At 49.6% G+C, this 27,975-nt stretch overlaps 2 protein-coding genes across 2 annotated transcripts; one reads left to right on the plus strand and one right to left on the minus strand.

Annotated features, from left to right (window-relative positions):
* Positions 1-66: 66 nt before the first annotated feature.
* On the minus strand, positions 67-21,417 carry PSRC1 (proline and serine rich coiled-coil 1). Its single transcript, XM_059717338.1, has 8 exons — positions 20,998-21,417; positions 10,921-10,983; positions 9,862-9,919; positions 8,148-8,727; positions 7,165-7,318; positions 5,501-5,773; positions 3,006-3,096; positions 67-2,847 (listed from the first exon to the last, which is right to left on the minus strand). The coding sequence occupies exons 2-8, from the start codon at positions 10,955-10,957 to the stop codon at positions 2,844-2,846; spliced, it is 1,197 nt and encodes a 398-aa protein (XP_059573321.1). The 5' UTR covers positions 10,958-10,983; positions 20,998-21,417; the 3' UTR covers positions 67-2,843.
* PPIL1 (peptidylprolyl isomerase like 1) lies at positions 21,120-27,906 on the plus strand. The gene is made up of 4 exons (XM_006260040.4): positions 21,120-21,202; positions 21,312-21,466; positions 23,728-23,796; positions 26,698-27,906. The coding sequence occupies exons 1-4, from the start codon at positions 21,147-21,149 to the stop codon at positions 26,916-26,918; spliced, it is 501 nt and encodes a 166-aa protein (XP_006260102.1). The 5' UTR covers positions 21,120-21,146; the 3' UTR covers positions 26,919-27,906.
* Positions 27,907-27,975: the final 69 nt, after the last annotated feature.

The raw sequence follows: 27,975 nt of genomic DNA on the forward strand, positions 1-27,975 counted from the left end.
CTTGAGTCTAGCATCTCAATCCCCATTTCCCTGTAGGCTTGCACAAGGAGACCAATAAATGCAGACTTCACTTACAAGTTACATGTATTAAAAAAAGGACAAGGAGAGTCTAGTACAGAGATGAACAGTCATAAAAGGCTCAGTACTTTCAGTGTTCAAGAAACGAGTACAAAAATAATTAATCTTTTAAAGAGCTTGCTACAGTGTAAGGTCCTTTATAGCTTGGTTATATCAAGTCCCAGAGGGGCTGAATGTACAAGTATTTCATAGTGTTAGACCAGGGGTACTTAACCCCCGGCCGGTGGGCCAGATCTGGCCTGTATCACTGTGGTATCCAGCTCACAGGGCTCCCCAGGGATTTGAAAATCTGGCAGTGAGGAAATAGTGGCACCACTCCCCAGCTGCCAAATTTCCAAACCCACAAGGGGCCCCAGGCTGTGTACTAACTTAGGCACCTGATCCCAGTGTACTGGGCTGGGCAGGGGTGGTGCTGGGCCCTGCTTCCAGTATGCAGGGGCAGGAGGGGGTTACTCTGGACTTCGCAGCACCAGGTCCTGGTTTGACCCCAGTTGCAAAGCAGCACGACAAAGGATTCAGTAAAATATGGGATTATAACATCTCCCCGCATTCCCTGATCACCTATAATATGAACAAACTAAAGCTGCCTTAAAGAAACACTGCCAAGGTAGTGGCTGTGCTATTAGCACCACTTTTGGTTATCAGAAAGAAGAAAGCATATTTTGCACATGTGAGCTCTTGACTTTCTGTGTCTCCTTCAGCAGAAAACCAGACCAGTTTGTTTGAAATCAGCTGCACTTCACAAGCCCCAAGTTCTGCCAAGTTTCAACATTCCCAGTCCTAGAGGAAGTAGAATTAAACTTGCAGGAAAGGACATGATTCCCCAATGAGCATAAACTGGCATCTAACTACTGCTGTTGACAGGGAAACACCAGCAGAAGATCTTGCCTGATAGCTTTCACTATTGTATTGTGGGGAGGGGCGGTGTATGTGTTTTAACCTGAAAACCCATTTTGAATTCCCATTTCAGAAAGCTCATTATGAAGCCCACCAATGCAATGCCGCAGCCGGCAAAGCAAACAAAACTCTGGCTTGCATCTACCGATGCATCTCAAGCAAGATCCAGGAAGTCATCCTCCTGCTTTACTTGGCCTTGGTGAGGCCGCAGCTGGAGTACTGCATCCAATTCTGGGCTCTGCACTTTAGAAAGGATGTGGAGAAGCTTGAAAGAGTCCAGAGGAGAGCCACGTGCATGATCCGAGGACAACAGAGCAAGCCTTATGAGAAGATCAAGAGCCATGGGACTCTTCAGCCTGGAAAAGCGTAGGCTCAGGGGTGACTTGGTAGCAACCTATAAATATATAAGGGGTGTGCATCACATCCCTGGGAGAACATCTGTTCACTAGGGCACCCCAAGGGAAGACAAGGTCCAATGGTCATAAACTCCTGGAAGACTGTTTTAGGCTGGACATAAGGAAAAACTTTACTGTCCAAGTCCCCAGGGCCTGGAATAGACTCCCCCCAGAGGTGGTGTAAGTCATCTTTCTGGACTCTTTCAAGAAACACTTGGATGCTTTTTTTTGCTGTGATCATTTGACCTCAGCTGACTTCCTGCCATTTGGGCAGGGGGCTGGACCAATGATCTTGTGAGGTCCCTTCCAGCCCTATGTCTATGAAATCGATGAATTCTGTTAGCTTTGGTAAAATACATGACTATTTTGAAGTAAGATTTTGCCACTCTAACATGGGACCCAATTCTCACTTACGTGATAGAAGTGTAAAGGAGCTGTGTGGAGTGATGTAGTAGGCGCGTCTACACGAGATGCTTAATGCACAGAAGACTAATTGTACTGCGCATTACCATGATGGGCAAAGCCCGTGCTAATGTGCAGTAGATTTAGTCTAATGCACAGTAGCATCACAAAAAAACCGTTTATCTGTGCTAATATGCAGTAGCACCACTTACGGTGCATTGTTAGTACCTGTCATTATAGCGCATTAATGAATGTGCAGACGCACCCAGTATTCTACAAATTAACGGGAACATGCACAATCAGATGATTGTGCACACCCTCTGGGACAGCCCCAGGTTTGAAGACCTATGCCACATGTTCAATTTAAGGCACCATACAAACCAGCCACAAAGATGTTCTACACTATGTGGAACATCTTTGTGACTGGTTTGTCATTTTATTGGGCCATGTATTGGCTGAACTTACAGCATGCTGCAATTTATGACATGATTTAATGTGTCATTTGTTCCATAAATGTGCTGTCTGCCAGGGCCCAAAGTCTAATGAGGGAGCCTGGTACACAGAGGGGGGGTCATGAGGCTCTGCAGGATCAGAAGACCTCAGACTTTGATTTTATGCTGAAAGATTAAAATGATTTGTGGGAAATGACCCCATTTTCCAACTGACAGTCCTGCTAACAGATGAGTGTTTAGCAATGTAGCTGCAAGATGAGATCTGGCAAGGAGGGGAAGTTCCAGCAATCTGCTCTAATCAGACAAGAAATAAACTCAGTGTTTGTTTTCCTTTTGGAATTCCTCCTTCCTTTGATTATATTGATTATATACTTTGATTATATAATAATCAAAGTAAAAGTAATCAGTAGAAACCTGAGCATACTCATTTCAGGTTCCTGGTTCTTAAAGCTGATAGGTGCAAGTTGCCAGCCCAGCAGCTGGCAGCACAGAGATGGTAAGTGCTCCTGTTGGAGGCACTGAGCAGAAGGGCATTGGATCAGAACATTCCTGCCCCAGGAAAAAGGACTTGAGTCTCAGAGGTTTGTGGTCCAAGCTGCGTTCTCCCAGCCCAGTGATGTTACCTTAAACAGAAAGAAAAGTGAGGTATGTTCACACCAAGTTGACGTTTACACTGAACACCATCCTGCTGCTGTCCAGCATGGAAGGAAGGAATGGGTGGCTTTGAGTAAAGACTCCATGCCAAAGCCATGCCCTGGAGAGGAGAATGGTAAAACTTTACCTTGGGCGGCTGGCTACAGTCACCTTCTTGGGTGGCTCTAGCTTGCTGCCACGGAGAGCACCTTGAGGGGTTGTCCGCTGAGTTACAGAAACTGGGGAAGAAAAGAGGAGATCAGCATGACCCACAGCCTCATCAAGCCAAGCACCTAGCACACAAGCAATGCAAGGATACGGTGATATGGATGCCCATAATACCAGCCCCCTGGACTTGATGACCTGGCTTGTGCCCCAGGGACCCCTGGACACCTCTGTATTCTGCCTGGCACATTGACCTGCCAAATCCTCTTGTTCACAGAGCCTGTCCCTACAGGAAATTCCCCATCAGTAGCACTGAGCCCAGGGTAGAGCATGGGGAATGATCTTCCATACAACTGGTTTCTGACAGAAGTTTGGGTTTTCCACTAAATGAAATCCTTGGTGCAAAGCACCAGCTTCAAAGAGTGTTTGATTTTTCCCTAAATGCCTAAAAGCTGAAACATTTCCATTTCAACATGCCTCCCTTATGCCTCACGCCCCATTCTCCTCTGTGGGTGGGTTCCCCTGTGGACATTCACCTCCCACGAGACACCATGGCCTTTGCTGTATCACCCCTCCTTGCCAAGAAGGAAGAGCAGGATGCAGCTTGGGAGATGTAGGCCAATGGTAAGGCCCCTCCCAGCCCTCTCTTGTGTCTATTAATCAATATTATTATCCCCAGAGTTCAAGTGAGGAACTGAGGCATGAGTGGGAGGAGAAGAGGGGCTGTGACTGGCCTGAGGGCACACACTGAACCAGTGTCAGACCCATCTTCACTGCCTGTGAACCTCATTGCCCTAGTTCCCCCAATTCAAGTGTGTTTAATAGAGACTGATTCACAGCAAGCACTGGTGTCAGAGAGGCAGTGCCAGGGCCTAGTGCCAAGGGGAAGCAAGAGCAGTAAGGGACTTTGTAGTTACTAACAGATAGAGGAACTGCTTGAAGACAGAGGCAGCTCCCAGGAGCATGGGCCAGAGCCTTGAAGATGCTGGGGTGAGAGCTGCCAGCTTAGATTGCGTTAAAGATACAGACAGGTGCTTCCATTGTGAACATGGCACAAGGGATGGAGCAAAGGGGAAGAGCCTATGGCAGGATCCCAGGACAAAGCTGTAGCCCCTGGATAGCAGCTACCTCCCCTCATTGTTCAAACCCTGGAAAGTCATCCAGGATTTGAAGAGAGAGAGGTCCCAGGACAGAAGGGTAGTGTAGGAAGCTCCCCTAGCCCCTGCTGCTGAAAGAATAAGAAGCTCCCATTGCATTAGAGGGTTGCAACATAATAGGCAACTAAAGTAGGAACAGCTGCAGGAAAGTAAGCAGCCAGGAGAAGCTAAAGATAGGAGCTACAAGGCAGCGAGGGACTAAAGAGCTAGCTGCATGGCCATAAGCATGAAGGACAGAGCTCCAAGCAGGTAAGAAGGCAATGACTACAGTTTAGTTGCTCAAACTGCCACAAGAGCAACTACTCATTGAGTAAAAGGGAAAAGCCCTGTGGAGGGTCAGTGGAGAATATGCCCAGAAGGGGTGGAGCTCAAGGGAGCATAAACCTTAGCTCCTAAGCCAGAGTAGCCAGTTCAGCCCTGATCCTTGCTGTGAGAAGAGCTAGAAACACAAGCTGCTAGAGCAGCACAGAGGTAAGCTCAGGTACCTGGGAAAGCTGGAGGGAGGATTAGTGAGCGGAGGGTAGGAGTTTGCAAGGTCTCAGGGAAAGAAAGGGAGAAGTGATTTGTGTCTCTTTTTACAAACTTGGACAATTTGGAAGTTTGGGTATGGCTACAGGGGTGGTGGAAACCACACATGGTGCTTGGGGACATTCTGTACCATAAGGGGCCTAGAGAGCCCTGTAAGACCCAGTGGGCTGTGTGGGCTAAAGCAGTGTGATTTAGGCTGGGAGCAAGAGCGCAGCCCTGTGAGGGTCAGGGACCCTGTGGGCTGAAGGTGGTATAGGGTCAGAGTGCCCAGCATTTAGAGCAAGACCTGCACAACATAGGTGTGGCTATGCAGGAGCTTGTAGGGCCCCAGTAAGGGCCTGCAGGGCCACAACTGGTATCAGAGAGGCAGTGCCAGGGCCTAGTGCCAAGGGGAAGTGGAACAGAGCACTATCAAAGGCCTGGAGCCTGAAATAGTGAGCCACTTCTGCCTGGTACTAAGGGGCAGAGGAGGAGTTCTGCTCGGGACAAGGAACAGAGCCTGATGAGGAGCCAGTGAAGCACCCAAAGCTCCCTGGTCTCTGAGGGCAGTATCCCTAATTGTATCACTTTGGCATCAAGGTGTGCCAGATGAGACCTCAGGGTGATACCCTGGGGGGCAGGAGTGGGGTAGAACAGGACAGGTGAGGTCACTGGGGGTGCTACAGCCACCTACACACCTGTGTCCTATTACAAGTGGCTCATGCAGCCCAACACTGGAGCCTTCAGCTCCCCAGCCTGAGCTGTCACCCCTCCAAGAAATCCACGTGCTTTGGCTCCCAAAACCACTTCTCACCTCGCTGTCCGGATGCACTGGGCCTCAGGAGCCCCTTTGCCCCAGCAGACCCCTGGCCCAGGAGCTGTGGCTGGCTGGATTTCCTTGGCACTGCAGCCTGGCTCAGGGAAATAACTCGGCTGGCTGGTTTGGGAACAGCGGTGGGCACTGGGAGGCGGCTGGCAGGGATGGGGATGGCTGTGCTCCTAGCCCGCGCCTGGCAAGTGGATGTCGCGGTGGGTCTGGAGCTGGTTGGGACCTGGGAGGAGTTGCCCCCACAGGGCTTAGCTGGACCTGATTGCAGAAAGAGAAGGGGGTGAGCTTTAAGGGCTGGATGTGACATTTGGATTCATTCAGGCTCCCTGCCACCTTGTCTCCCTTTTGGGGGGAGCACCTGCCCTCACTGCCTGTCTCCCTGTCCTCCCCTTAGTCACTTGTACCAACCCACACTTAAAGCATCCGAGTCCTCCCCTTGGCAATTACAGTCCCTGACCCTCCACCCCTTTCCCCTGGCACTCATCCACCCTGGCCAAAGAGAGCACTGCCACACTGCTCGCTGCCCAAGGGGTTGGAGTGGGAGAGACTTTTTGTACTGATTCCCTTGAGATGAGCCTTATTCCCTTAAGCCCACATTATTCTGCTTCCAGTTCTGTGGCTGACTCCTGATGCTCAGGTTCTCGCTTAGCGGCTCATCTCACAAAAGACTGTAGCCATGGTTAAGGAGCTCTTTCCCATCTGCTGGGGCACTGCTCTATGCACAAGCCGAGACAGCCATGGTCCGTAGCACTCTGACACTTGGGAACTCAATGATTCCCTGGGGGGTCAAGTGCCTGGTGCTGCTGCTAACTGCGGAGCTCTGCCTCCAGCTCCATCCAGAACTGGGTAATTGAGGCAGATGGAAGGACTTGATCCTAGGGCTGGAAACACACAGCTGGTCCACAAAAATTGGAGGACATGTTTCTGGTTTTGGAGCAATTACTGTCTCTGTGTTGGCTGTACTGGTTGGGAGCTGAATACAGCACAGCCCACAGCCCTGGCCATCACGCCCTAGACTCTCATTTCCATGTTGGGAGGGTGGATTTTTCCCAAGCAATAAAAGCCCATTCTTTCTCCCCACCAAATGAAAGCTCTTCCCCAAGCTGGACACTAGATGGAGCTTGATCCCTGCTGGATGGGAAAGGCTTGCATGCATGGAGATGCCACAGCAGTGATGGGGAATTACGAAGGAGCCACCCATCTCAGTGCAGCGCTTGGTGGAAGCTCACCGAGGCAGTCCGTACTCTAGAGCTGCTGAACCTAAGCCAGTCTGTGGGGGTGCAAGGGAGGCTTCACTCCACCCAGCCCTCAACACCATCAGTATGCAAAGGTGCTGGGGGGCAATCTTTGGCAGGCATGCCACAAATTAAGCCCTGTGTCCTCTGAGTGCTTCTGATCCCCTTCCTCTGCTCAATTTGTTGCTCTGCTTTCTGCCCCCTGCCTGATCTGCCACCATGTTCCTTGCTCCCTCCCTCATCTGCCACATATCACATGCAAAGGCTGCCCAGGCCACTTGTGCTACTCAATGCTAGGGGATGCAGAACATGCCTCTGCAGCTCATTGGGGGTGCAGAGGGCAGAATCTGCCCTGCTCAAGAGGCAGACCATTTCTCCCCACCCCGTGGAGCCTGGCCTTGGAAGCCTGGTTACCTGTATTAACAATTTGCAGGGACTCTGCTTTCCCTCGGGGTGAGGAAAGCTCCTGCTTGAGACGGGGCTGGGTGGGCGATGACCTGGGTCCTCTTGCTTCTTTCACCCTTATTGAAGGCGATGTGCGTCTATTGGGGTTGTCTTGGAAGCTCGGCTAATGCAGCGAGAATTGGTAAAGTGAGGTCAGCCTATAACTGGACCAAGTGAAATGTGAGTTTGCTCCTCAGGCTTTGCTCATTTAAATGATTCAAGCAGATATGCTGCCAGTGGCTTCGAAGGCCTGCTCTGTGGCAGGCTTTGTTGGGCTCCATGTCCTGACTGTTAAGCCCTGGGGCAGTTGGAGTTGAGCATTTGGGTGTATCTGAGCTTCCAGATTTCACCAAGAGGAGGGAATTCACACAAAGAGAATGGATTCCTCTCTCTGAGGGAGGGGAACTGAGAACAAAGCCACTCTGCAAAGTGGCTAAGTCATGGTTTGAAAATCCATTCAATGACCCACCCCTGGCAGACAGACTGTGCTGGGCCAAAAGCCAACTGTTCAGGCAGAATTTAGGCCTTTTTTTCCTTAAGTCAGAATTTCTTGCTCATACAGCTGTCAGGATGAAGCACCTGGAGGCCGCCCCATCTGCCCCAGGCTGTGCTGCTGCTCAGAGCTCTTTCCCAAGCAGCTGCACTTTGAAATGAGTAGCTGCTGGTTGGTTTTGCAGTTGCAAGAGGAAAGTGTGTGCAGCAGAAAGCTGATGGGCACCAGGTCCATTCCACACTAAAGGAGCTCTGAGCAACAGCAGGGAGGCACTGGCCCTACTTGCTGGGGAGCTAAGGAAAGCGGGGGGAGCAGCAGCTTGGTGGGAAGGTGGGGAGAGAAGTTCTGCTTTCCAGAAGGGAAAAGGGAAGGGGCTGGTTTCCAAATTAAGCCACCTGCACTAAGATGAGGGAGAGCAATTAGCAGGCCTAGAGACATCCCCTCCCAGTGGCTAATCTACCTTTTTACTGCTGGCCAGTCTCTGTGGGGGCTGCGCCTTGCTGGGGGTCGACTCCTTCCGGGGCCTTTCACCCCCAGCCAGGCGGCTGCCCGCTCTGTGTCGGAGCCGGGCATGAGGTGGTGCCACGGCGGTGCGGGGAGAAGGGCTCTTCCCTTTTGAGAGGAGTGTCCCCAGCTCCACTGTTGGCAGCAGCGCCCTAACAGGACTGTTCTTCACCACGAAGGTCTCGCGCCGGGGGCTTCTGGGACTCTCCCGCTCCTTGGACAAGAACCTGAAGGGGGCTCGGGGCTCCCCGCCAAGGCTCAGCTCTGTCTCCTCCCGCGGTGAGGCATGCGCATTCTCCTTCGGCAGGTGGCACCCCTCCAGCTGCGTGGCCAGCCAGTTGGCCTCCTTCACAATCTCCTCCAACTTCTCAGGGCTCAGTGGGCTCCAGTTCAGCTGGTGCTCTCTTCTGGGGCCAATGCTCTCCTCCTTCACAACATTCGGGTCAATTCTTTGCACCACGAATCTTTCAACCTGCTGGACAGGTCCGGCAAAGACTCCCTCCTTTTCCTCCACACCGAGGCATTCTTCCTCCCGGCTGCAGAGGTGAGACCCAAATGTTACCAGCACCTGGGTGAAGGGGACAGCCCCCATCCTCCAGCATGCAGATTCGCAAGGTTTATTCTGCAGGCAGGGGCAGGAAGGTATTTTATACCTTTGTGGATTTGACTTGGTTACAGCCCGGCGGAGTGCCAATTGGAGCTAGTTATAACCTGCCTGACTCCCCTCCACAGGTTTAAAATGCCTGCTGGGACCTGATGTGTCCTTTGGCTCCCATACACACATCTGATCTGACAGGTGTTATAGGCCTGCCTGCAGCAACCGATCAGATTCAGAACTTGAAGACCTGATCCTGAGCCCAGGCTCAGAAGTCACTTTACTAATAACATGACTGGTTCTCATGAAGAGAAGTGGTTTGTATTTATGCTGGCAGGATCAGGCACCATAAGCAGGGATTAGCAACCTGTAGCCTGTTGGCTGGATCCAGTCCACAAAGATTTGTCATCTTGCCAGCAAAGGTGGGGTGGCAGGAGCTATCGAGTGGGAAGGCGAGGGAGGTGTGTGTGCAGGCAGCAGATTGTGGCTCTGCCCTGGCTCTGGACCATGAAGTCGCCACCGCAAGATCCTGGCCCTGGCGCAGCTCCCTGCCCAGCTGCCCACACTGCCAGCGCGGCTGGGGCCAGTCTCCATAGAAACTGGCTCCAGCCACACAGGTAGGGGCTGCTGGGAAATGGAGTCCACCGTGGGCCTAATCTGGCCAGTGGGCTGGACTCTGCCAGCCCCTGCCCTACATCCATTTCATGATATAAAGCCTGGGGACTCTCTTTTTGGGGGGGCAGTAAACTTATATTATAGCAACCCAAACCCAGTGAACTGTCTCCCCCGATCCTGTAGTTCCCCTTCCCCACCAGCCCCTGGGGGAACAGAGCAGGAGTAACACACAGCTAATGTGGAACATGTTTGATCGCCCATTAGTCAATCCAGTTTCCTGGCACTTCTTGGCATAAGCACAAACCTGGGAGGACCTTCATGTGTGCAAGGAGCAAAAAAACAGTAGGGGGAAAAGGATCATGGAGTAGATCCTCAACTGGCTTAAATCAGCACAGTTCTATTGGCTGCAACAAGGCCAGGTCAATTTACACCAGCTGAGGATGCGGCCCATCTGTCTTACCTGTCAGAAGGGGAGAGCTGACCAAAGTCAAATTTCTCATCAGTTATAAACTGTATCTCTGTAAAGAAACAGGATGCCATTACTTGTGCTGGAATCGATCTGCTGCCCCCATCTTGCTGTCTGGGTGCCTTTCATGGCTTGAGGCAGTATTCTAGCAAAGCCGCCACACACCCCAACACGTTACACTATCGAGTGCCTCAAGAATTCAATAATTCAGCCTCGTAATCCATCTGCATTACCAATTTGCAGATGGAGGATTAAGGAAAGGAGAGATTTGATGGCCATGGGACTAGATTCACCAATAGTACGGGTGAGTGTAACAACACTGACTTCAGCGGAATTGCATTGATATACGTTAGCTAAGGATTTGCACCTAGTTTCTGGAAGGGCTGAGCAGACACAAGTCCACTTAAAGGAAAGGTGATCTGTAGGTCCACTAGACAATTGGGTTAAAAGTAGGAGGGGCCTGTTCTTTTTTTTGTTGTTGGTGATTTGGTGTTCTCTTCCCTGTGGGGGCATGGGTGTCTAAAAGCCCCATAAGTAGCCTAAAATGCCCATAAAACACACAGCTTAGCTGCATAGGTGCTCTCTACCTGTCTAATGGGAAAACTGAATTTGGGTCCAGGGTCCATCTATGTTAAAGAGCCCTTCACAGACATGTGCATTTTAATCACAGCTGCTCATATCTTTGGTTGCCTATTAGTCCTCCCATACCCTGTTTTTCCCTAAGCATTGCAGATGGCATATGTACCTGAGTACACAGGCTGCCCTTCCTAAAGGGGAACATGATCTGCACTGTTTGGTGAGAAGGGAAAATAGTGATGAGGATTTCCAAGGCATGCATGTAGCTTGAGTTAGTTGGTGTTTAGGTGGTTAGCAAGTGATTAAAACTAATTCAGGCAAACTCAGCATCCCCAATCTAATGGCACAAAGAAAGCTCCAGGGTTTGGCTCTCGGAATGGAACAAAATGGAATAAATACAGAAGAGACTTCTTGTTTCCATGCATGGTGTCAAGCATAAATCAGTGCAAAACGCACAACCCCACTTGAATCCCTTACCTTCCTCCCTGGATGTCTCCATCTTCTCAGGAAGCATCACAGTGAAAACAGGCCAGGGTTGATCTAAAAGCAAAATGCAGGAAAGTGTTAATTAAATCAATGCTCTTGCCCCAAGCAGATGGCAAAGATCTTTTTTTGTACTGTCACAGCTGATCCAAACCAAGAACAAGCCTATGCTTATAGGTGTTAGTTACTCAGCTAACTGTATTCCCAACTCCTCCTGCTGTTCGAACACTGCCTCCTTATAGCTGGGCTGTCATCTCCTCCCTGGGAAAAGCACACGATTCCCCCAGTCCCAGAGTGGGTATGAGATGGCAGCTGCTTGAGTTTTCACTGTGATCACCTGAGTTGGCAGGACTTAAGCTCAGACTGCAATGCTGATCCCTCTGGGCAACAACTGTGGTAATCCAATATGAAACAGTGGATTCCTCTGGATCGGAGAAAGTCCCATTCCTTCCGATTCCCGCACAAAACTGATCTATATCAACCTGTTTGCCAAGATGGCTACTGAGAATTGCCCAGCCCAGTCCCACAACTCCCTCTTGGAGTGGGTTTTTTGGGCTCATCCAATGTTAGTTCATTTGGGTGCCTATACATCTGTCACTGCTATACCTGCAGGTCATGTAGATACATACAGGATACCTTTAACCTACCTAGCTCAGATACTAGGAGCAGTGTAGCTGCAGCAGTGCAGGACCGCTGCAGATTAAGTACCAAAAACTTGCCCTGCTTGTCAGGGCCTTTTGCAGCTATGTGCCACAAGGCTACATTGCCAGTAATATCTCAGCTGGCTGATTTCAAACCAGCCTGGGGATGAGCTGCAGTCACTGCCATAATGACGCTGTAGATAGACCACTGGTTCTCAACCTTTTTAGGCTCAAAACACCTCGACTCAAGGCACCCCTCAGAACCTGCTCTTTGCTTTCACTCACTTTTTGACTGTGGAAAAATTATAGAGCAGTGTTTTTTGCTGTTTCATAGATTGTAAGGCCGGAAGGGGCCTTGGAAGATCATCGAGCCCAGCCCCCTGCACCAAGCAGGAAAGATAGCTGGGGTCAGATGACCCCAGCAAGACAAGGTAACTGTCCAGTCTCCTCTTGAAGACTTCCAGGGTAGATAATTGCACCATCTCTGGAGGGAGCTTATTCCACAGTTTGGACACCCGTGCTGTGAAGAAGGTTTTCCTAAGTTGAGCCTGGTTTGATCTTCCAGGAGTTTGTGGCCGTTGCTCCTAGTTTTCCCCTCGGGTGCCCTGGTGAATAGTTGCTCACCGAGCCCTTGATGTAGTGTAGTGGTAAGCTGCTACCAGGTCCCCTCTTAGCCTTTTTTTCTTCAGGCTGAAGAGTCCCAGATCCCTCAGCCTTTCCTCGTATGACTTGCTGTGATCATACAGGTGGCTCTTCTTTGGACTCTCAAGCTTGTCCATGTCCTTGTTAAAGTGCGGTGCCCAGAACTGGACACAGTACTCCAGCTGCGGTCTCACCAGCGCTGAGTAGAGCAGAAGAATTGCCTCCTTGGCTTTGCTGGAGATGCATCGATTGATGCAAGCTGGAGTATTATTTGCCCCACTGGCTACAGCATCGCACTGCTGGTTCATATTCATACCGTGGTCTATTATTACCCCCAGGTCCCTTTCATTCATGGTGCTGGTCAGTTTGGTGCTGCCAAGGCTGTAGGTGTGTTGGGGGTTGCTTGTCCCAAGGTGGTGCACTTTACATTTCTCAAAGTGGAGCTTCATCAGGTTCTGAACTTGCTATCCTGTCTAGGTCCACCTGTAACTGTAGCTTATCTTCAAGCATGACCATGCTTCCCCATAACTTGGTGTCATCTGTGAACTTGGCCGGTGAGCTCTTCACCCCCACATCCAAATCATTAATAAAGATGTTGAAAAGTACTGGACTGAGCACTGACCGCTGCAGGACACCGCTGCCTACTTCTTGCCAGGATGACACAGGTCTACTCACTATGACTCTCTGGGTCCTATACTGCAGCCAGTTTTTTAACTCCGAGACCGTCAGGTAGGTAAGTCCACAATCCTCCAGTTTTCTTGGGAGGACATCATGGGATATTAGATCAAAGCCTTCTGGAAACAGGTTAGAATGTTTTTAACACCATGGATTCCTATTTGGAATCTCTGGGTTTGTCTCATGGATCGTGTTTGCAGACCTAGGAGTGGTAAAAGTGTGTGGCGCCCTTGAAAGGATCTCAAGGTACACCAATGTGCTGCAGCCCCTTGGTGCAGATGCACCCCAAACCATGTTCAAATGCAGGTCCCTTGCTTGAGGTAAGTGCTGCTTTGGGCTGGCCGGCCCATTGGGATAGGAGTGTGCAATTTGAACACTATTGATGCTCAGTCTGGTAGGGCAGGGGGGATGCAGCAGGATGAAAGACAATTGCTCCTCAACTGCTAAGCATGCTGCAAATCCCACATAGAAGGCAAATACACGCTTCTGGTGTGTGGTTGCTCTCCCTTCAGATCACCTAACTCCAGCTCCAAGGCACGGCCTTGAATCAGCTTTAATCAGTGTAGAAACGCTCTTTAACGCTCCCCTCCCCCTTTTTTTAATCTCTAGTTCCCAGCCTAGCAACACAAGGTTATCATAATGGAGACAGGATCCAAGATCTGTGAAGCTAACATCTCACTCCCACTATCTTCCTAGTGTGTATTCAGATGCACTTAGTGGGGAAGCCATTGAGTTGAGTTCCTATACTGCTCCCATTAAATTCAAGCACTGTAGGTGCTTTATAAACATCCCAATGACCCCAATAAAAGTTGGACTAAGGTGTTCCCCTGGGAAGTCCTGCAAGCTAATGTAGAATAATTTCCTCTTCTAGAGTAGGTCACAGTGTTCCCATTACTATTGCATATCAATATTCATAGCTAACATGTAGCAATTGCTATGGTATTTCTAGCCTTATTTCCTGTCCGCTGTACTTCTTGCATAACAATTTAAAAAGTGGTGGCAATTATCAAAATGAGAAGGCAGGGACTGCGCTGCATGTAAGAACTCTCCAAGTCTGTTGGCAGAGAGCTGCTAAGACCCCATGATGCCATTAAGAACTGCTGTAGGTTAATGGGCACTAGCAAATTTATGATGGAGCTTTACGGGAATTTTTTGCTGATTGTTGCCACAAGAAAAGGAGTATCAGTAAGAGCGAACAAACCTTGACTTTTCTCCTTTTTTTTTTTTCCCAGTTTGTACATTTGAGTTTCACTTTTTCTCCTCTCCCCTTGCTTAGGCCCACTGCAGCAGCATCCCCTCTCCCCCGCTACTGGAAGGGAAAAAGAGTGACACAGGAGGGCAGCAGTTACTGAGTAGTTGGAGCAGAGCTAGGTACAAGACAGGAAGCAGTGGAGGCAGCAGAAACACAGATAACTATGTGGGAGCAAGTTGCATTGCAACAGGGCAAAGCTCTGGATGGGTAGTTAAGTAGGGACCATGGTGCAAGAGGAGCAAGTAGATTAAGGCTAAGGAGAAACCAGGGTTGGGAAACACCTGACCTGAAGGGGTATGCTCTTGGAGTATGTAAACCAAAGCAGGCAGTCTGGTCCCAGCTGCTGGGGATGTTGCTCCTGAAAGCAGACTGCTAGATAGAAGGCTGTGCACCCTGGAAGGCACCCTGGAGGCTAAGGGAAGACCCAGCTGGTAAGGGAAAGACTTGCAGCACTGTAGAGACTTGAGGTGGGGGTTTGAGCTCTAAGTTAGAGACTGGTGGGTCTGTCCTTATGTTTAACTGTGAAGTTTGGGTGCCCCAGGAAGGGTGCTGTCAAGGTGGATGCCAGGGAGGCACACTGCATTATGGGACTGCAGTCCTAGGGCCCAGGCCAGGGAGGCAGGGTCAGAGGGACCAGTGCAGTAGCTGAAAACCTAGAGGGGTAGGAGCCCTGAAAAACACAGAGAAAGGTCTGCAAAGTGTGGTTGTGGGTATGGGTGCAGCTGGAGGCCACGATTATTTCCCTTATGGTGATTTGTATCCTAAGGCATGAATAGTGCCAGGAGGGCCATGATTTAGTGCCCTAAGGCAAAACTAGTGCCACAAATACATGAGTCGGACTGAGGGTAAACTGAAGCTCACTGTAGGGCCCTGAGGCAGCTTTCCTAAGTACTATGATGCATTTATCAAGGTGAGGCAGAAAGTTGAGGGTGGGGGTACCTGAGACACTACAAGGTGCCACAGCCATGCTCTGGATGGGTCCTACTACATGGGCACCTGGTAGGTGTTTAGTCACACGAGTAATTTTACATCTGTGATTGATCAGACTTCCCTGCACGTGTAGGTGCAGCAGCACAGCCTCAGTCCGTCAGTGTGCCCTGGATGGGACTGGAGAAGGATTCTGCGGCAACACTAGCGAAGAGAAAAATAATCTTTAAAATATTGTTTGCTTGGAAAGCCTCAAAGACGAGCACTCAGTTCAATACAGGACTAGCACCTCCCAGTACATTTAACTTTCTCTCTCTTTATTTAAAAAAAAAAAGTTGATTAGATTTCAACTTGACAATGTCCCTTTAAACAGAGAACTGAAAATCTGGGCTCAATGGGAAGTTTTGTGGGACGGCATGATGAATGGAAAGAAGCTGTAAATCTGGATGTTTGCTCTGCTCCCACCTTGCTGCCTGACCTTGGGTAAGTCACTGCACCTCCCTGTGCCTCAGTTTCTCTGCAAAAAAGAGGATAGAGAGACTGATGCATCTCCCAGGAAACTGAGGCACTGAACTGATATGTGCAAAGGGCTTTGAGAGCCTCAGATCAAGAGGCAACAATGCGAGGTGTCAAAAGGTCAAACCTCTCAAACCAAGCTTCTAGGTATCTTTGTTTTTCATAAGTCAGACCCAAAATAGTTGCAGGCTTCCATGCATCTGTGCCATCCAGTCAACACGCCTGTGCTCACGCTGGAAAAAGAGCCTAGGAGTTCTGATTTGTAACAGCCAACTCGTACTTATGAAGGTCCCCCATGCTGACTTGCTTGATAAGAAGGGTCAGTAGCAAGATGTTGCCACTAGTTTAAGTCAGTCAAGATAGCTTCAGAGCAGTTGGCAAACCAGCTCTGTTAGCTGGTTGTCATATTGTCTTTGTCTTTGAGTCCACATACTAAGAGTTTCAAAGCATCAAAGTTGAAGGAACCTAAAGGATCATCCAGTGTCTCCCTAAAGATCAGGTCTTTACAATCCCCCGTGGCTGACTGCCATGCAGAATTTACAGAGAAAGTGGTGAGCATAGCTGCAAGTGCTACCTTGGCTCCGAAAATCAAGCTGTTTCCTTTCCTCCTTGTCCACCCTCCTGATAAAGATCCTGCAGCAGGGATTTAGCTGCTCCTCCTGCCAAAAAATGCCGGCTGGATTCCTCCTCTATCAGTGCACTTTGTAGAGCTAAGAGGGGTTCTTTTCTTGGGACAGCATATGATACACGAAGTTGTAGGAACTAAATGGATGGAGTTAAAAGGGTCTGTTTTCAGATTAACCATTTTTCTGGCCATTAAGAGCTATTTCTTAAACGTTCAAACCCTAATGGCCTTAGCAGCTGTAGCAATGATATGTGAAAGGGAGGGAAAAGGAATCATAGTCTATCTTACCCTGGTTTGGTAGAGTGTTTACACAATACTCTCTCTAGTTTTTAAGAGCTATAATTTCCGTTCAGCCTCTAGACTTAGTGTATCTACTCTTTGAAAGCTTTCTACAGGAATTACATGCAGTCTCATACAGAAAGAAATCATTCACTTCTGTGCTTTCAAGGAGAGAGAAGCTCTGACATCCCCCATCTTGTCAAGAATGATATGAAACAGCTTGTGACAGGGCACCTGCCGTGCCTGCCACTTTAAGGTTTCAAGCTGGCAGTCGAGCAGCCCACAGGTGGGTGCTAGCCTCATCAAGGCTAGCACATGACCCCAAGAGGGCCCTGGGATTGGCTGAGGGGGTACAGCAGTCTCCTTTTTAACCAGGCCCGCAGTGAGAGAAGCAGCAGTTTGAGCTGAGCAAATCAAGAGGCAACATCAGGCTGAGCTGCTCCTGGAACATCTTGGAGGTAAAGGCAGGAGCTATGGGGATGGCAGGAGACTCCTGGTCTTGGGTATGCCCTGAAACTGCACCCTGCCAAGGAAGGGTGGTTTGGTGGGACTCCCTGTGGCAGAAGAGTCACCAAGAAATGCCAGGCCATTTGCCTACCTGGTGACAGATGAGGAGGGGTGCTTGAAAACCTCAGGCCCTGCCTGAGGGCAGGTTATGATACCAGAGGAGAGTGGGGCCAGGTAAGCACAGCATTGGGGCTGCCTGTGCCCAGTGTTAGGAGCCAGGCATGGTGGCAGCCACCGGAGTCCACAGGGTGGAAGACCCCAGTGAGGGGGCAGAGAGAGTGTGGCCCTAGAAGCGGGGGTAGAAGGCCCAGAGAGGGGATTGCGTGATAGTGAAGTGGCACAGAGGAGGGGCAGAAGGCCCAGTGAAGTGGCCAGTACATAAATGGCCCAGTTGAGGGTGGTAAAGATGAGTGGCCCTAATGAGGGGCAGAATTACTGAATTGTGAATACGGAAATACCGCATGTATAGAAAGACCAGAGAGAGAATCAATATCAGTGAGGTATGGGACATGTGTAAGGGGAGGTTGGAGCACGTATCAAGTTCCTTGGCATCAGGAGGGAGAGCAATGGGTAGCCTCCCACCTTAGAAACAGCAATCATATTTATTTCCATCAAGGTGTGGCAGGCGAGTGAGGCAGAGGCTTAGCCCTGAACTGGCAGGTGGCTGGCACTAAGACCCACCCCTAAAGGCCAGTCTGTTACACAGCTCTTCCCTAACTTCTCTAACTGGCTTTCTGTTCTTTCCTGCCACGTCTCTTGCTACATGTTTCTTCACAAGAGCCAGCTTAAGCCTTTGACAGGTAAGGGATTCCTTCTAAGAAGGGATAAAACACTTATGCTTCCTCTGGGCAAGAAGTACCACTTTCATGTGCCTATTAATCCCTCTTCAATTATTTGCTATACCTCCTTGGACTAGTTTTATTTCCAACATCTTTAGTCAGCTCTTTGCCACTTGTAATTGTGCAGAAGGAGCAGCTCTCTTCTGGACAGTCCATACAAGAGGCAGCTATTTTGTATGACTCGGAGCAGAATGAGAAACCCTGATTTTTATTTTCCTTCTTTCTTTCTTTTCACCAGAGTAGAGATTTGGGAATTGACCTAATTTAAAGTCTATGAATTTAACCTTATCATGTAAGAAAAATCTGTCTTGGCTTTTTTAAAACTATCAAAATATCACTGTTCTAATTTAAAAATTAAATATAGATAACAACTAGAAGCAGAGTTTCTTTTCTCTGGCTCCACAACAGACCATTTGTGTGGCCTTGGGAGGTCACTACTTCTCTGCCTACTTCTTTGGGTGTTGCAAGACCAAATGTAATAATGTATGCAGGGTGCTTTGAGATCCTGAGATAGACGATATAGAAGAACAACACACATTCTTCTGGTCAATTTATTTTTTTTTTCCCCAATCAAGTGCTACCATGTCAATTTGCCAGGAAATCAATGCTTATGGACCGCATAAAATAAGGGGACAAGAAGACCCCATCTTATATGAATATTGTTGTACAACCTGCAGAAGCTAGAGGCTATGGTACCTGAATTCAAGTTAAGCAGCCTAAAGAGAACAGTAGCCAAGGACCACAAAATGTTTTAGTATATTCTGGTCGCCAGCACTACAGGAGAAAAGCATGCATATCAGCAAAAAGGTTACACTTCTAGGTTTATGGCAGGGACCTCATGAGGACACCTAGTCAAGCCTCCTGCTCCAGGCAGGATTGTCCCTGACTAAACCATGCCAGCCAAGTGTCTATTAAACCCGCTCTTGAAACGTTCCAGGGAGGGAGAGTCCACAACTGCTGTAGGTGCCTGGTCCAATGCTTGACCACCCACATGGGAGGAACTTTCTGACTAACTTCCAACTAAATTTCCTCTGCCGCAGCTTGAGCCTATTGCTTCCAGTTCTGCCCGCTATGGCCACAAAAAAGCCAATCTATATTCTCTCCAGCTTTACCCTCTGAATATTTGAAAACGGTTATCCAATCACCACCTCTGTCTTCTTCTCCAGACTATGTAACCCAGGCTCTTTTACTCTTTTCTCATAAGTTTATGCTTTCCAGGCACTAATAATTTTTCACTCCGCTCTGGACTCTTTCCAAGCTGCAGACCTCTTTCTTGAAGTGAGGGGCCCCAAACTTGAGAACAGCCCCCCAGGGAAGACCTCCCCAATGCTGAATGGAGTGGATGAATCACTTCCTTTGATTTGCAAGTGACACTCCAGTTCATATAATCCAGTTAGCTTTCTTTTTTGCTACAAGAGCACGCTGTTGGCTGATATTCAGCTCTATGGTTTACTGTAATTCCCAGGTCCTCCTCTGCAGTGCTGCAGCCTAGCCAGTCACTCCCCAGTCTATATTCTGTGCATGCAATTCCTTCTACCCCAACTGAAGGACTCTGAACTTGTCCCTGCTGAATTTCTGTCTTTTCTATATTTGTCCTTTTCCAGTCATCTGGGACCTCCCCCAACCTCCACAAGGTCTCAGAGGATAGTCAATGGCCCTGAAGTTACCTCAGCTAATTCCTCCACTACACTAGAGTGCATCCTTATCTTGTGGCTCTAGTTCCTTACCTGTTCTGCCATTACCTTGGGCTGCTTGACTCCTTCCTTATCTTTGCTGCCAACTCTGCTTGTCATCTGGTAGCTGCCTCTATTTGTAAAGAAGGCATTAAATACTTCAGCTTCTTCCTCATCCTGCATAACTAGGTTGCCTTCTGTATTCTGTAAGGGACCTACAGTTTCTTTGATCTTGACATACTTGTAGAATCCCTTTTTATTGCCTCTTATGTCCCTCGCCAGCTGCTTCTCAAATCATGCCTTGGCTTTCCTAATTTTCTGCTTGTGCAATACTTTTCTACCCTTCCCTAGTATTATGGTCAAGCTTCCATTTTTCCCTCTTGAGTTTCAACTTGCTGAAGAGGCTGCGGTCTAGCCAGACTGGTCTCCTGTTGGCTTTCCCATTCTGCCATTGCATAAGGGGTGTCCATCAGGACCTAGGGGAACATTTATTCACCAGAGCGCCCCAAGGGATAGCAAGGACCAATGGTCATAAACTCCTCCAAGACCATTTTGGGCTGGACATAAGAAAACATTTCTTTACTGTCTGAGCCCCCAGGACCCGGAATAGACTCCCTCCAGAAGTGGTGCAGGCACCTACTCTGGACTTATTCAAGAAATGTTTGGATGCTTACCTTGCTGGGATCCTTTGACCCTAGCTGACTTCCTGCCCCTGGGGCAGGGGGCTGGACTTGATGATCTTCAAGGTCCCTTCCAGCCCAGATAGCTTGCTCCTGCGCCCTTAAAAGTGGGCTCCTTGAAGTACAGCCAGCTGGACTTGCCTCCTAAGGGATCCTGTCCGCCAGGTCCCCATGTCTGCTTTCCTGAAGTCCAGCATCTTCCTTCTGCCGCTCCCCTCCCTGGAGAACCTCACTTCCCAGCCACCGTCACCCATGTTTCCCTTCTCAACCTTCCTCCCTGGCTGTGAGCAGGAAGTCGGGAAGAGCCTCCCCCTTAGTTGGCCTCTCCCCTGTCTAGACTAGAACGATCAAAGCTACCCCAGCCCGCTGCCCCGCTCCAAGACCCTGCTGGGCTGCTCCGTGCACAGCTGTTTCCCTCCCCGCAGATGTCCTGACGGGTCAGGCCCCCCACGAGACCCAGGTCCTGCGCTTCGGAGGCTTCCTTCCACTGCCTGCTTACGGACCCTCTCGTCCTTGTTTTGGGGGGGCTTCTAGCAGCCTCTGGGTAAAGGTCAAAGTGGGGGGGCAGCTGTCGCAGGCCTGCTCCTGGTACGAGCCCTGTTGGAGGATCGAAGCAGCAGGTCAGGAGCTCGAGTCCGGGGTCCGCTCGTCCCCGTTTTAAATGAAGAGGCTGCGGCTCTGCCAGCCGGCACGGGGGCCCTGGAGAAGAGTCCCCTGTGCTGGGCAGCAAGGCCTTGGAGCCGCCCGCGGGAGCCCGCACGGGGACAGCTGGGAGCCGGGCCCTCGTCCCCCCCCCCCCCCCGGTCCCCGCTCACCGGCTCCGCGCGCTCCGGCCAGGCCAGACCCAGCGGGGGGGGCGTGGCTGCATTCGAATTCTCCCTCTGTTGCGTCACAATAGCCGCGCGGCGGTGGGGCGCGCTGATTGGCCCGCCCAGCCCCGGTCCCGGAAGCACGCGGCGGCGGGATGGCGGCGGTGCCCCCCGACTCGTGGCAACCGCCGGCTGTCTCCTTGGAGACCACGTACGCGGGAGGGGGCTCTGGGGGGGCCGGGGGGCGCGGGCGGGGGCAGCGGGAGATGCCGCCGGCGCCCCCGGGGCGAGGTGCTAGCGGCCGCCCCGTCTCCCCGCAGCATGGGCTCGCTGGTGCTGGAGCTGTACTGGAAGCACGCGCCCAAGACCTGCAAGAACTTCGCGGAGCTGGCGCGCCGGGGCTACTACAACGGCACCAAGTTCCACCGCATCATCAAGGACTTCATGATCCAGGGCGGCGACCCCACGGGCACGGGTGAGGCCCGGGGCGGGATGTGTGCGGGGAGCGTCTGCCACAGGTGCTGCAGCCTGCTCCTCGGGGGGTAAAAGGACTGATCCGCCCCCAGACCAGCGGGTTTGCTCCGAAGTCACCGCAGGACGCAGCTCCTGGCAGTGGGCAGGGAGCCCTGTCCCCTGTTGCAACCAGACTCAATGGTAGACTTCAGGCAGGGGCCCCCAATTTGCGAATGCTCGAACAAAGAGTCTGTTCTCTGAATGGAGCACTTATTTTTTTTGCAAATAAAATTGTATGTAATGTGTGTAATGTATACGAACACACTTTATTTGCAAAAATAAAGGCTCTATTCAGAGAATGGACTCTCTCTAAACTCCACCTGCAACACTGCCAAGCGGCCCTTGTGGTTCACTTGGCAGCTCCAAAGCACGCTTAAAAAACCTGTTACACAGTTTGCGCCGCGCATGATCAGAGGGGCTAATCCTGAAAAAGTCTATGGCAGACCTTGTGATGATTGTGCCAGGTCTTTGCCAACACGGTGTCACAGTGGCCTGCTCCCATCTCCCCTGAAAGGAGGGAGGGTTCATAGATTTCATAGACATTAGGGCTGGAAGGGACCTCGGAAGATCATCGAGTCCAGCCCCCCGCCCAAAGGGCAGGAAGTCAGCTGAGGTCATAGGATCCCAGCAAGATAAGCATCCAGTTTCATCTTGAAGGTGTTCAATGAAGGCGCTTGAACGACCTCCGGTGGCAGGCTGTTCCAGACCTTGGGGGCTCGGACAGTAAAGAAATTCTTCCTTATGTCCAGCCTGAAACGATCTTGTAGTAGTTTGTGACCATTCGGCCTCGTCATCCTTTGGGGCGCTCTGGTGAACAAACGTTCCCCCAGATACTGGTGGTCACCCCTGATAAACTTGTAGGTGGCCATCAGATCACCCCTGAGCCTGTGCTTTTCCAGGCTAAAGAGCCCCAGGGCTCTCAGCCTGTCATCGTAGGGTCTGCTTCCCTGACCTCTGATCATGCGCGTGGCTCTTCTCTGGACTCTCTCAAGCTTCTCCACATCCTTTTTGAATTGTGGAGCCCAAAACTGGACGCAGTACTCCAGCTGCGGCCTCACTAAGGCCGAGTACAGGGGGAGAATGACGTCCCGGGATTTGCTTGAGAAGCATCTATGGATGCAAGCCAGCGTTTTGGTCGCTTTACTAGCCGCAGCATCGCACTGCAGGCTCATGTTCATCTTGTGGTCAATGATGACCCCCAAGTCTCTTTCTTCCGTAGTGCTAGCCAACATAGCACTGCTGAGCCTATAAGGATGCTGCAGGTTTTTTTTTCCCAAGGTGGAGAACCTTGCATTTATCGGCGTTGAACACCATCAGATTCTCATCCGTCCACTTGCTGAGCCTGCCCAGGTCAGCCTGGATCATCCGCCTGTCTTCTGGTGTGGATGCTTTGCCCCAAAGTTTGGTGTCATCTGCGAACTTGGCCAGTCCGCTTCCGACTCCAGTGTCCACATCATTAACGAAGAGGTTGCTGGCTCTGTAGCCCTCGGGGTGTGTTGTTCCCCACCCACGCCCACTAACTATGAGCAGGGCTTTGAAGTTCCAGGGGCTGGTAGCAGAGGGCCTGGGGACAGGGCTGCACTAGCAGCAGGGGATGACCAGGAGGTAGAAACTCCCTCCTCGGCCCTTTGCACCTGGGGCAGCTTTCACACAGCTCCGTCCCCATTGCCACTGGACAGCAACAGAGGCAGGGCTGGACTGGGGACAATGAGCAGATCTGCCCCTAGCCTGGAGTGGCCCCAACCCCTGCAGAGCCAGGGGACAGCAAGCTGAATTGAGCCCTGCACACAGGAAGTATGTGAACTGCCTCACCTAGGTGGCAAGAGTGAGGGGAAGTCCTACAAATGGAAGCAGGGGTTGATGGGGTGGGCAGGAGGATCTGTGACCTGTCAGCCCCTGCTATGGCTGCTTACACCAAGGCAAGGGCAAGGAGTCTCTCTGCAAACAGGTGGCAGGATCTGATGGGTGCACAGCCCCCACCCCCAAATAGCCTTTGCTGTGGGGGGATTCCCAGGCAGGCCCTTCGCCCTTGCTGCCAGCTAAAGCTGTGTTTTCAAGTCCCTGTTTCTGAGCGCTGCACACTACCAGCAGACCTCTAGCAATTTATCATTGGGAAAACATTGCTTTTTCTCAACTGTTTGCTAGCAATTGTGTAATGGATGATGCCCTTGAAAATACTGTGGACTTGCTTATATCCTGTCTGCTTTTCCTTCCTCTGCATAGGTAGAGGGGGTGCCTCCATCTATGGGAAACAGTTTGAAGATGAACTCCATCCAGAACTGAAATTTACAGGTAAGTCCATCAAATGGCATATACATCATGTGCTTCGGTGTGTGGGGGGTTGGGTTTTCTTAATATGGGGTTTGGCACCGAATCATTTTAAAGCTCAAGTTCATACACTGATCTCCCACTGACTCTGGTGGGAGTTTGGATGGGGTGAAGACTGCACACTCTAACTTTATTAGTCTTAAAGGTGGCTGTTTGTAGAAAGCTGTGCAATTAACAGCTATGACAAGCTCGCCATACAGATAACTAGTGAACAGCAATAGGTTGGGCTTACTCTTCCCTTGTTTTAAAAGAACGGTGTCCTAAACCTGCATAGGTAGTACTTCAGATATCCTGTTTCTTTGCTAAATGGTCCCTTCTAAGGCCTCCTATCATCTTAAACCAGCAAATCTCATTTACGGAAAATATCAAGAAGGCAAATTTTCATTTAGCCCTTGAACTTGCCAATGTTGCACGAATTGTGGTAAAAGCTGGCTGTGTGTGTTAACAGTGCGTTGAACTGAATTTAGGTGTGCATTGATGAATCGTGTGTAGTGCAGCTAAAGTGTTCATGCACTTCAGTGTGCAAGATAATTCACAGAATTGCAGCAAAAACAGGCCAAAGGGGATCTCGGGAGGTCTAGTCCAACCCCCTGCTTGAAGCAAAATAATCTGTCTAAACTATCCCAGACAAATGGCTGTCTAACCTCAATTTAAACTTCTACTGATGGGGATCATACAACCTGTCTATATATTCTGTTCCAGTGTTTAACCAGTCTCATAGTTTGGATATTATGAAGAAGTTTCTATTTAAATTTCCTTTGCTGCATTTTAAGACCATTACTCCTCCTGTCCATTGTGGACATGGTAGATTCAGTTGCCATCTTTTTAATTAGAAAAGCCGTTCTCAGATCTTCCCCTTAGACTTCCTAGTTCTTCCAACCTTTCCTTTTATGTCATGTCTTCTAGACTCTGATCACTTTTTGTTGCTTTTGCTGGTCTCTCCAATTTGTACGCTGCTTTTTTGAAGCATGGTGCTCCAGTCTGGACATGGTACTCCAGGTGGGCTCTCAACAGTGCTGAACAGAGTGGAAGAGTTGCTTTGCATAACATGCATGCTGCATTCCTGTTCACATAACCCAGTATGCCATTGGCGTTTTTTTGGTTTTTTTTTCCCCCCCCAACAGTAGCACACTAAGACATTCAGCTTGTTGTCCATTATAACCCCGAGTCCTTTTCTGTAATAGCCAAGTCAGTCATTCCCCAGTGCTTGCATTTAATTGTTCTGACCCAAGTGTAAGCTCTTTGCACTTGTCCTTATTGAATTAAGTTCAATAACCTTGGACCCTTTCTCCAGGTTATCAAGTACCCCTGACATGCATTACATTTATTGTGCAATTAATGTTTCAGTTGCATATTAAATGTTAACATGCCATATACTTAACTTATGTATCCTGCAGTTAAAGTGTCAAACCAGCCACAACTGTACAGTTGGTCCAGTGAAAAATAGCACAAAAAATCCATGTTGCAGAAATGTTCAAACTAAAGCATGATGCAGACTTCTTACACATGTGGGCCCAGCTCGGGAGCTGTTCCAGGTTGTCTGCAAGTCCATTTGAGCTTCCCAATTCACAGGGAGCCCAGTGCCAGGGAGCCATCTCTGAAGCCTGGCTGTATGCGCACCTCTCTTTAAGTTTCTAACTAGAGGTGCACCAATATAATCGGTGCTGATCCAATATGGGACCAATGCGAAGGAAATTGAGAGTATCAGCTTTAGGGATTTTTTTTTGGCTGATGTGGCTGATTTTAATATCACTGATTTTTAAATGCCCCGTGCATGTGCACAGCTGCAGCGCAGCACACAGGTGGCTGGGAGCAGAGCCCAGCAGCATGGAGGGCAGCCGGGTCGGGCTGGTAAGTCTGTGACGAGCTGCTCGTGGCTCTGTTCTGCGCCCTGCTTTGGCTGCAGTGTCTGCCGCTGCCTCTGCCCCAGCCCGACACCCTCCATCACTACCTTCACGCCTTCTTCCACAACAGACTTACCAGCCCCACGCTGCTCTCCAAGCTGCCCGACTGCATATTGGCAATCAGATCAGTACCAGCCAATATGGCTTGTTTAAAAATCAGCTATTGGTGTTGGCCCAAAAAAATCTCTATTGGTGCACCCCTAGTTCTAACGCACAGGGAGTGGGTCCCAGTCCTGGGCTCCCCATGTGCTGGCAAGTTTAAAGCTGTACTTTGTATCCCAGCATGAAGGACTGGTTCCCTGATGCTGGGCTGCCTAACACTGCTTTAGAGCTCTGAGAAAGCTGTAGCATCTGAGATTTATCCCACATCCCAAAAATTGCATGCCCTGCTATGCCAGCTCTTGAATGTCTGGCATGGCAGGATACACAACTTTGGGGATTCTGTATAAAATGCAGTGGGATCAGAGGAATGTCTAAACTAACATCTGCCAGGGGCCAAAGTCATTTTGATTCCTAATCCTGTCTCTCAAAATGCTGCTGCTCCCCGTGGGCTGCTGTCTCTGCAAATTTTTCCTCTCATAAAGAATTCAAGCATGAGCTCTCCTGTGCTGCCATCCATTGTCTTATGCAGCAGTTACAGCAGATTCTTAGTCCTTCTCAAAACCTCTTAGTACAGCAGTCTTGCTTCATCAGAATTACCAAGGCTCAAATGCAATAGGATTTTCTTAATAAAGTTACTACAGGAAACTGCTTACTTTGCTTACTCCTATTTGACCCTGGTAACTGAATAATATATCTGGGTTATTACCAGAATTAATTAGCTCAGGAAGAGCGTGTATTTCTTGTTTACTTTAGCAGAGAGAATTGGACTAGATAATCTCTTGAGGTCCCTTTTTACCCTTCGCTGATTCTTGCTCGAGTCCTAAGGACCAGTTACTAATTCTTTCTTCTTTTTTTAAAGGTGCAGGGATTCTTGCCATGGCTAATGCTGGCCCAGATACAAACGGCAGTCAGTTCTTTATCACCTTGGCACCAACTCAGTGGCTTGATGGGAAACACACCATCTTCGGCCGCGTTTGCCAAGGTATCGGGATAGTGAACAGAGTTGGCATGGTAGAGACGAATGCTCAGGATCGACCTGTAGATGACGTGAAGATTTTGAAGGCTTACCCATCCGGTTAGACCTGCTGCAAGCAGGGTGCAGTTACCTTGTTGGCAGTCCTGTATCATTGCAAAACAAAGCCGTTCAAAGGGGTGCTAGCCAGGTAGCTTGGGCCCAGAATTTACCTTCAGGATTTGAAGCATGACTCCTTTTTTAAGGATTGAAGGGGGGGGGGGGAATATCTACAATTCATCTTAACCCAATTAATTTAGGCTGTGGGTATTTATGGGGCAAGTGGGTAAAATGTTCCTTGTCAAACTTTGTCCTAAAACTTACACCTGCTAAATCATGTTTGCACATGATGTAGTACGATGTACAACTACATTTCTGCCCTGCCTCCCTTCTAACATGAAGGCAATCTTTAATTACACAAGAACCAGGTACAACAGAAGGTTAAGGCACTACTGCAAATCCACTCTGTTTAGGATAACTTTTTGGGGTCTCCACCGAAATGTAGCATCAACAGTATTGAAGTATCCCATGCCTGGAAGGGTGAGGTAGTTGGACTTCTTAGGACTGGGGAGACTAGTCAGCCTGCACCTTATTCATTAACAGACTCTATGTTAAATTTGGGGCCTAACTTGACAGCCCTTCTCCCCCTCCCTCCCTTCACAAGCTCTTACAGCTGTAAAAATAGTGATTCTGCCTTGTTTTCTCACACAGCAAGCAAAAATTCATGGTAGTCTTTAACATTGTGCTCATACTGGGTAAGGGGAGTTCTGGCAGAGGGACTTACTTTTCCAGTACCCAAAACCTTATGACACCAGGTGGGGGGGATATCTTAAACTTCATTCAGCTTTTGAAATAATCCTTATGGAAAATCGAGAGATCCCAAGTAAAAGAGGAATCTTTCTGAAAAAACTTTAGGATCAGAATCCTAATCTAATCCCCACTTCAAATTCTCTTTGTTAGCAAAAGACTTTAGACAGGTGTGTTTGTGTAACAGGCTAGCATTCTTTTTGTAATATGTGTCACCTTTTTAAAAAAAAATAAAGAACAAGAAATGCATTCTCTGGATAAAATACCTGCTGGTTTGGGACAGGGCTTATTGTCCTCTCTGCATCTGAGATTACTGCT

The sequence above is a fragment of the Alligator mississippiensis genome, chromosome 14 (genome assembly GCF_030867095.1).
Source record: "Alligator mississippiensis isolate rAllMis1 chromosome 14, rAllMis1, whole genome shotgun sequence".
Lineage (NCBI taxonomy): Eukaryota > Metazoa > Chordata > Crocodylia > Alligatoridae > Alligator > Alligator mississippiensis.

Excerpts from the sequence above, each read along its gene's own strand:
- PSRC1 (XM_059717338.1), bottom strand. The coding sequence starts at position 10,957 with ATGCTTCCTGAGAAGATGGAGACATCCAGGGAGGAAG. Across the intron at positions 9,920-10,920 it reads GGAGACATCCAGGGAGGAAG|AGATACAGTTTATAACTGAT; the intron begins GTAAGGGATTCA and ends GTTTCTTTACAG. Across the intron at positions 5,774-7,164 it reads CCTGCAAATTGTTAATACAG|GTCCAGCTAAGCCCTGTGGG; the intron begins GTAACCAGGCTT and ends TTCTGCAATCAG.
- PPIL1 (XM_006260040.4), top strand. The coding sequence starts at position 21,147 with ATGGCGGCGGTGCCCCCCGACTCGTGGCAACCGCCGGCTGTCTCCTTG. Across the intron at positions 21,467-23,727 it reads CGGCGACCCCACGGGCACGG|GTAGAGGGGGTGCCTCCATC; the intron begins GTGAGGCCCGGG and ends TCCTCTGCATAG. Across the intron at positions 23,797-26,697 it reads TCCAGAACTGAAATTTACAG|GTGCAGGGATTCTTGCCATG; the intron begins GTAAGTCCATCA and ends CTTTTTTTAAAG.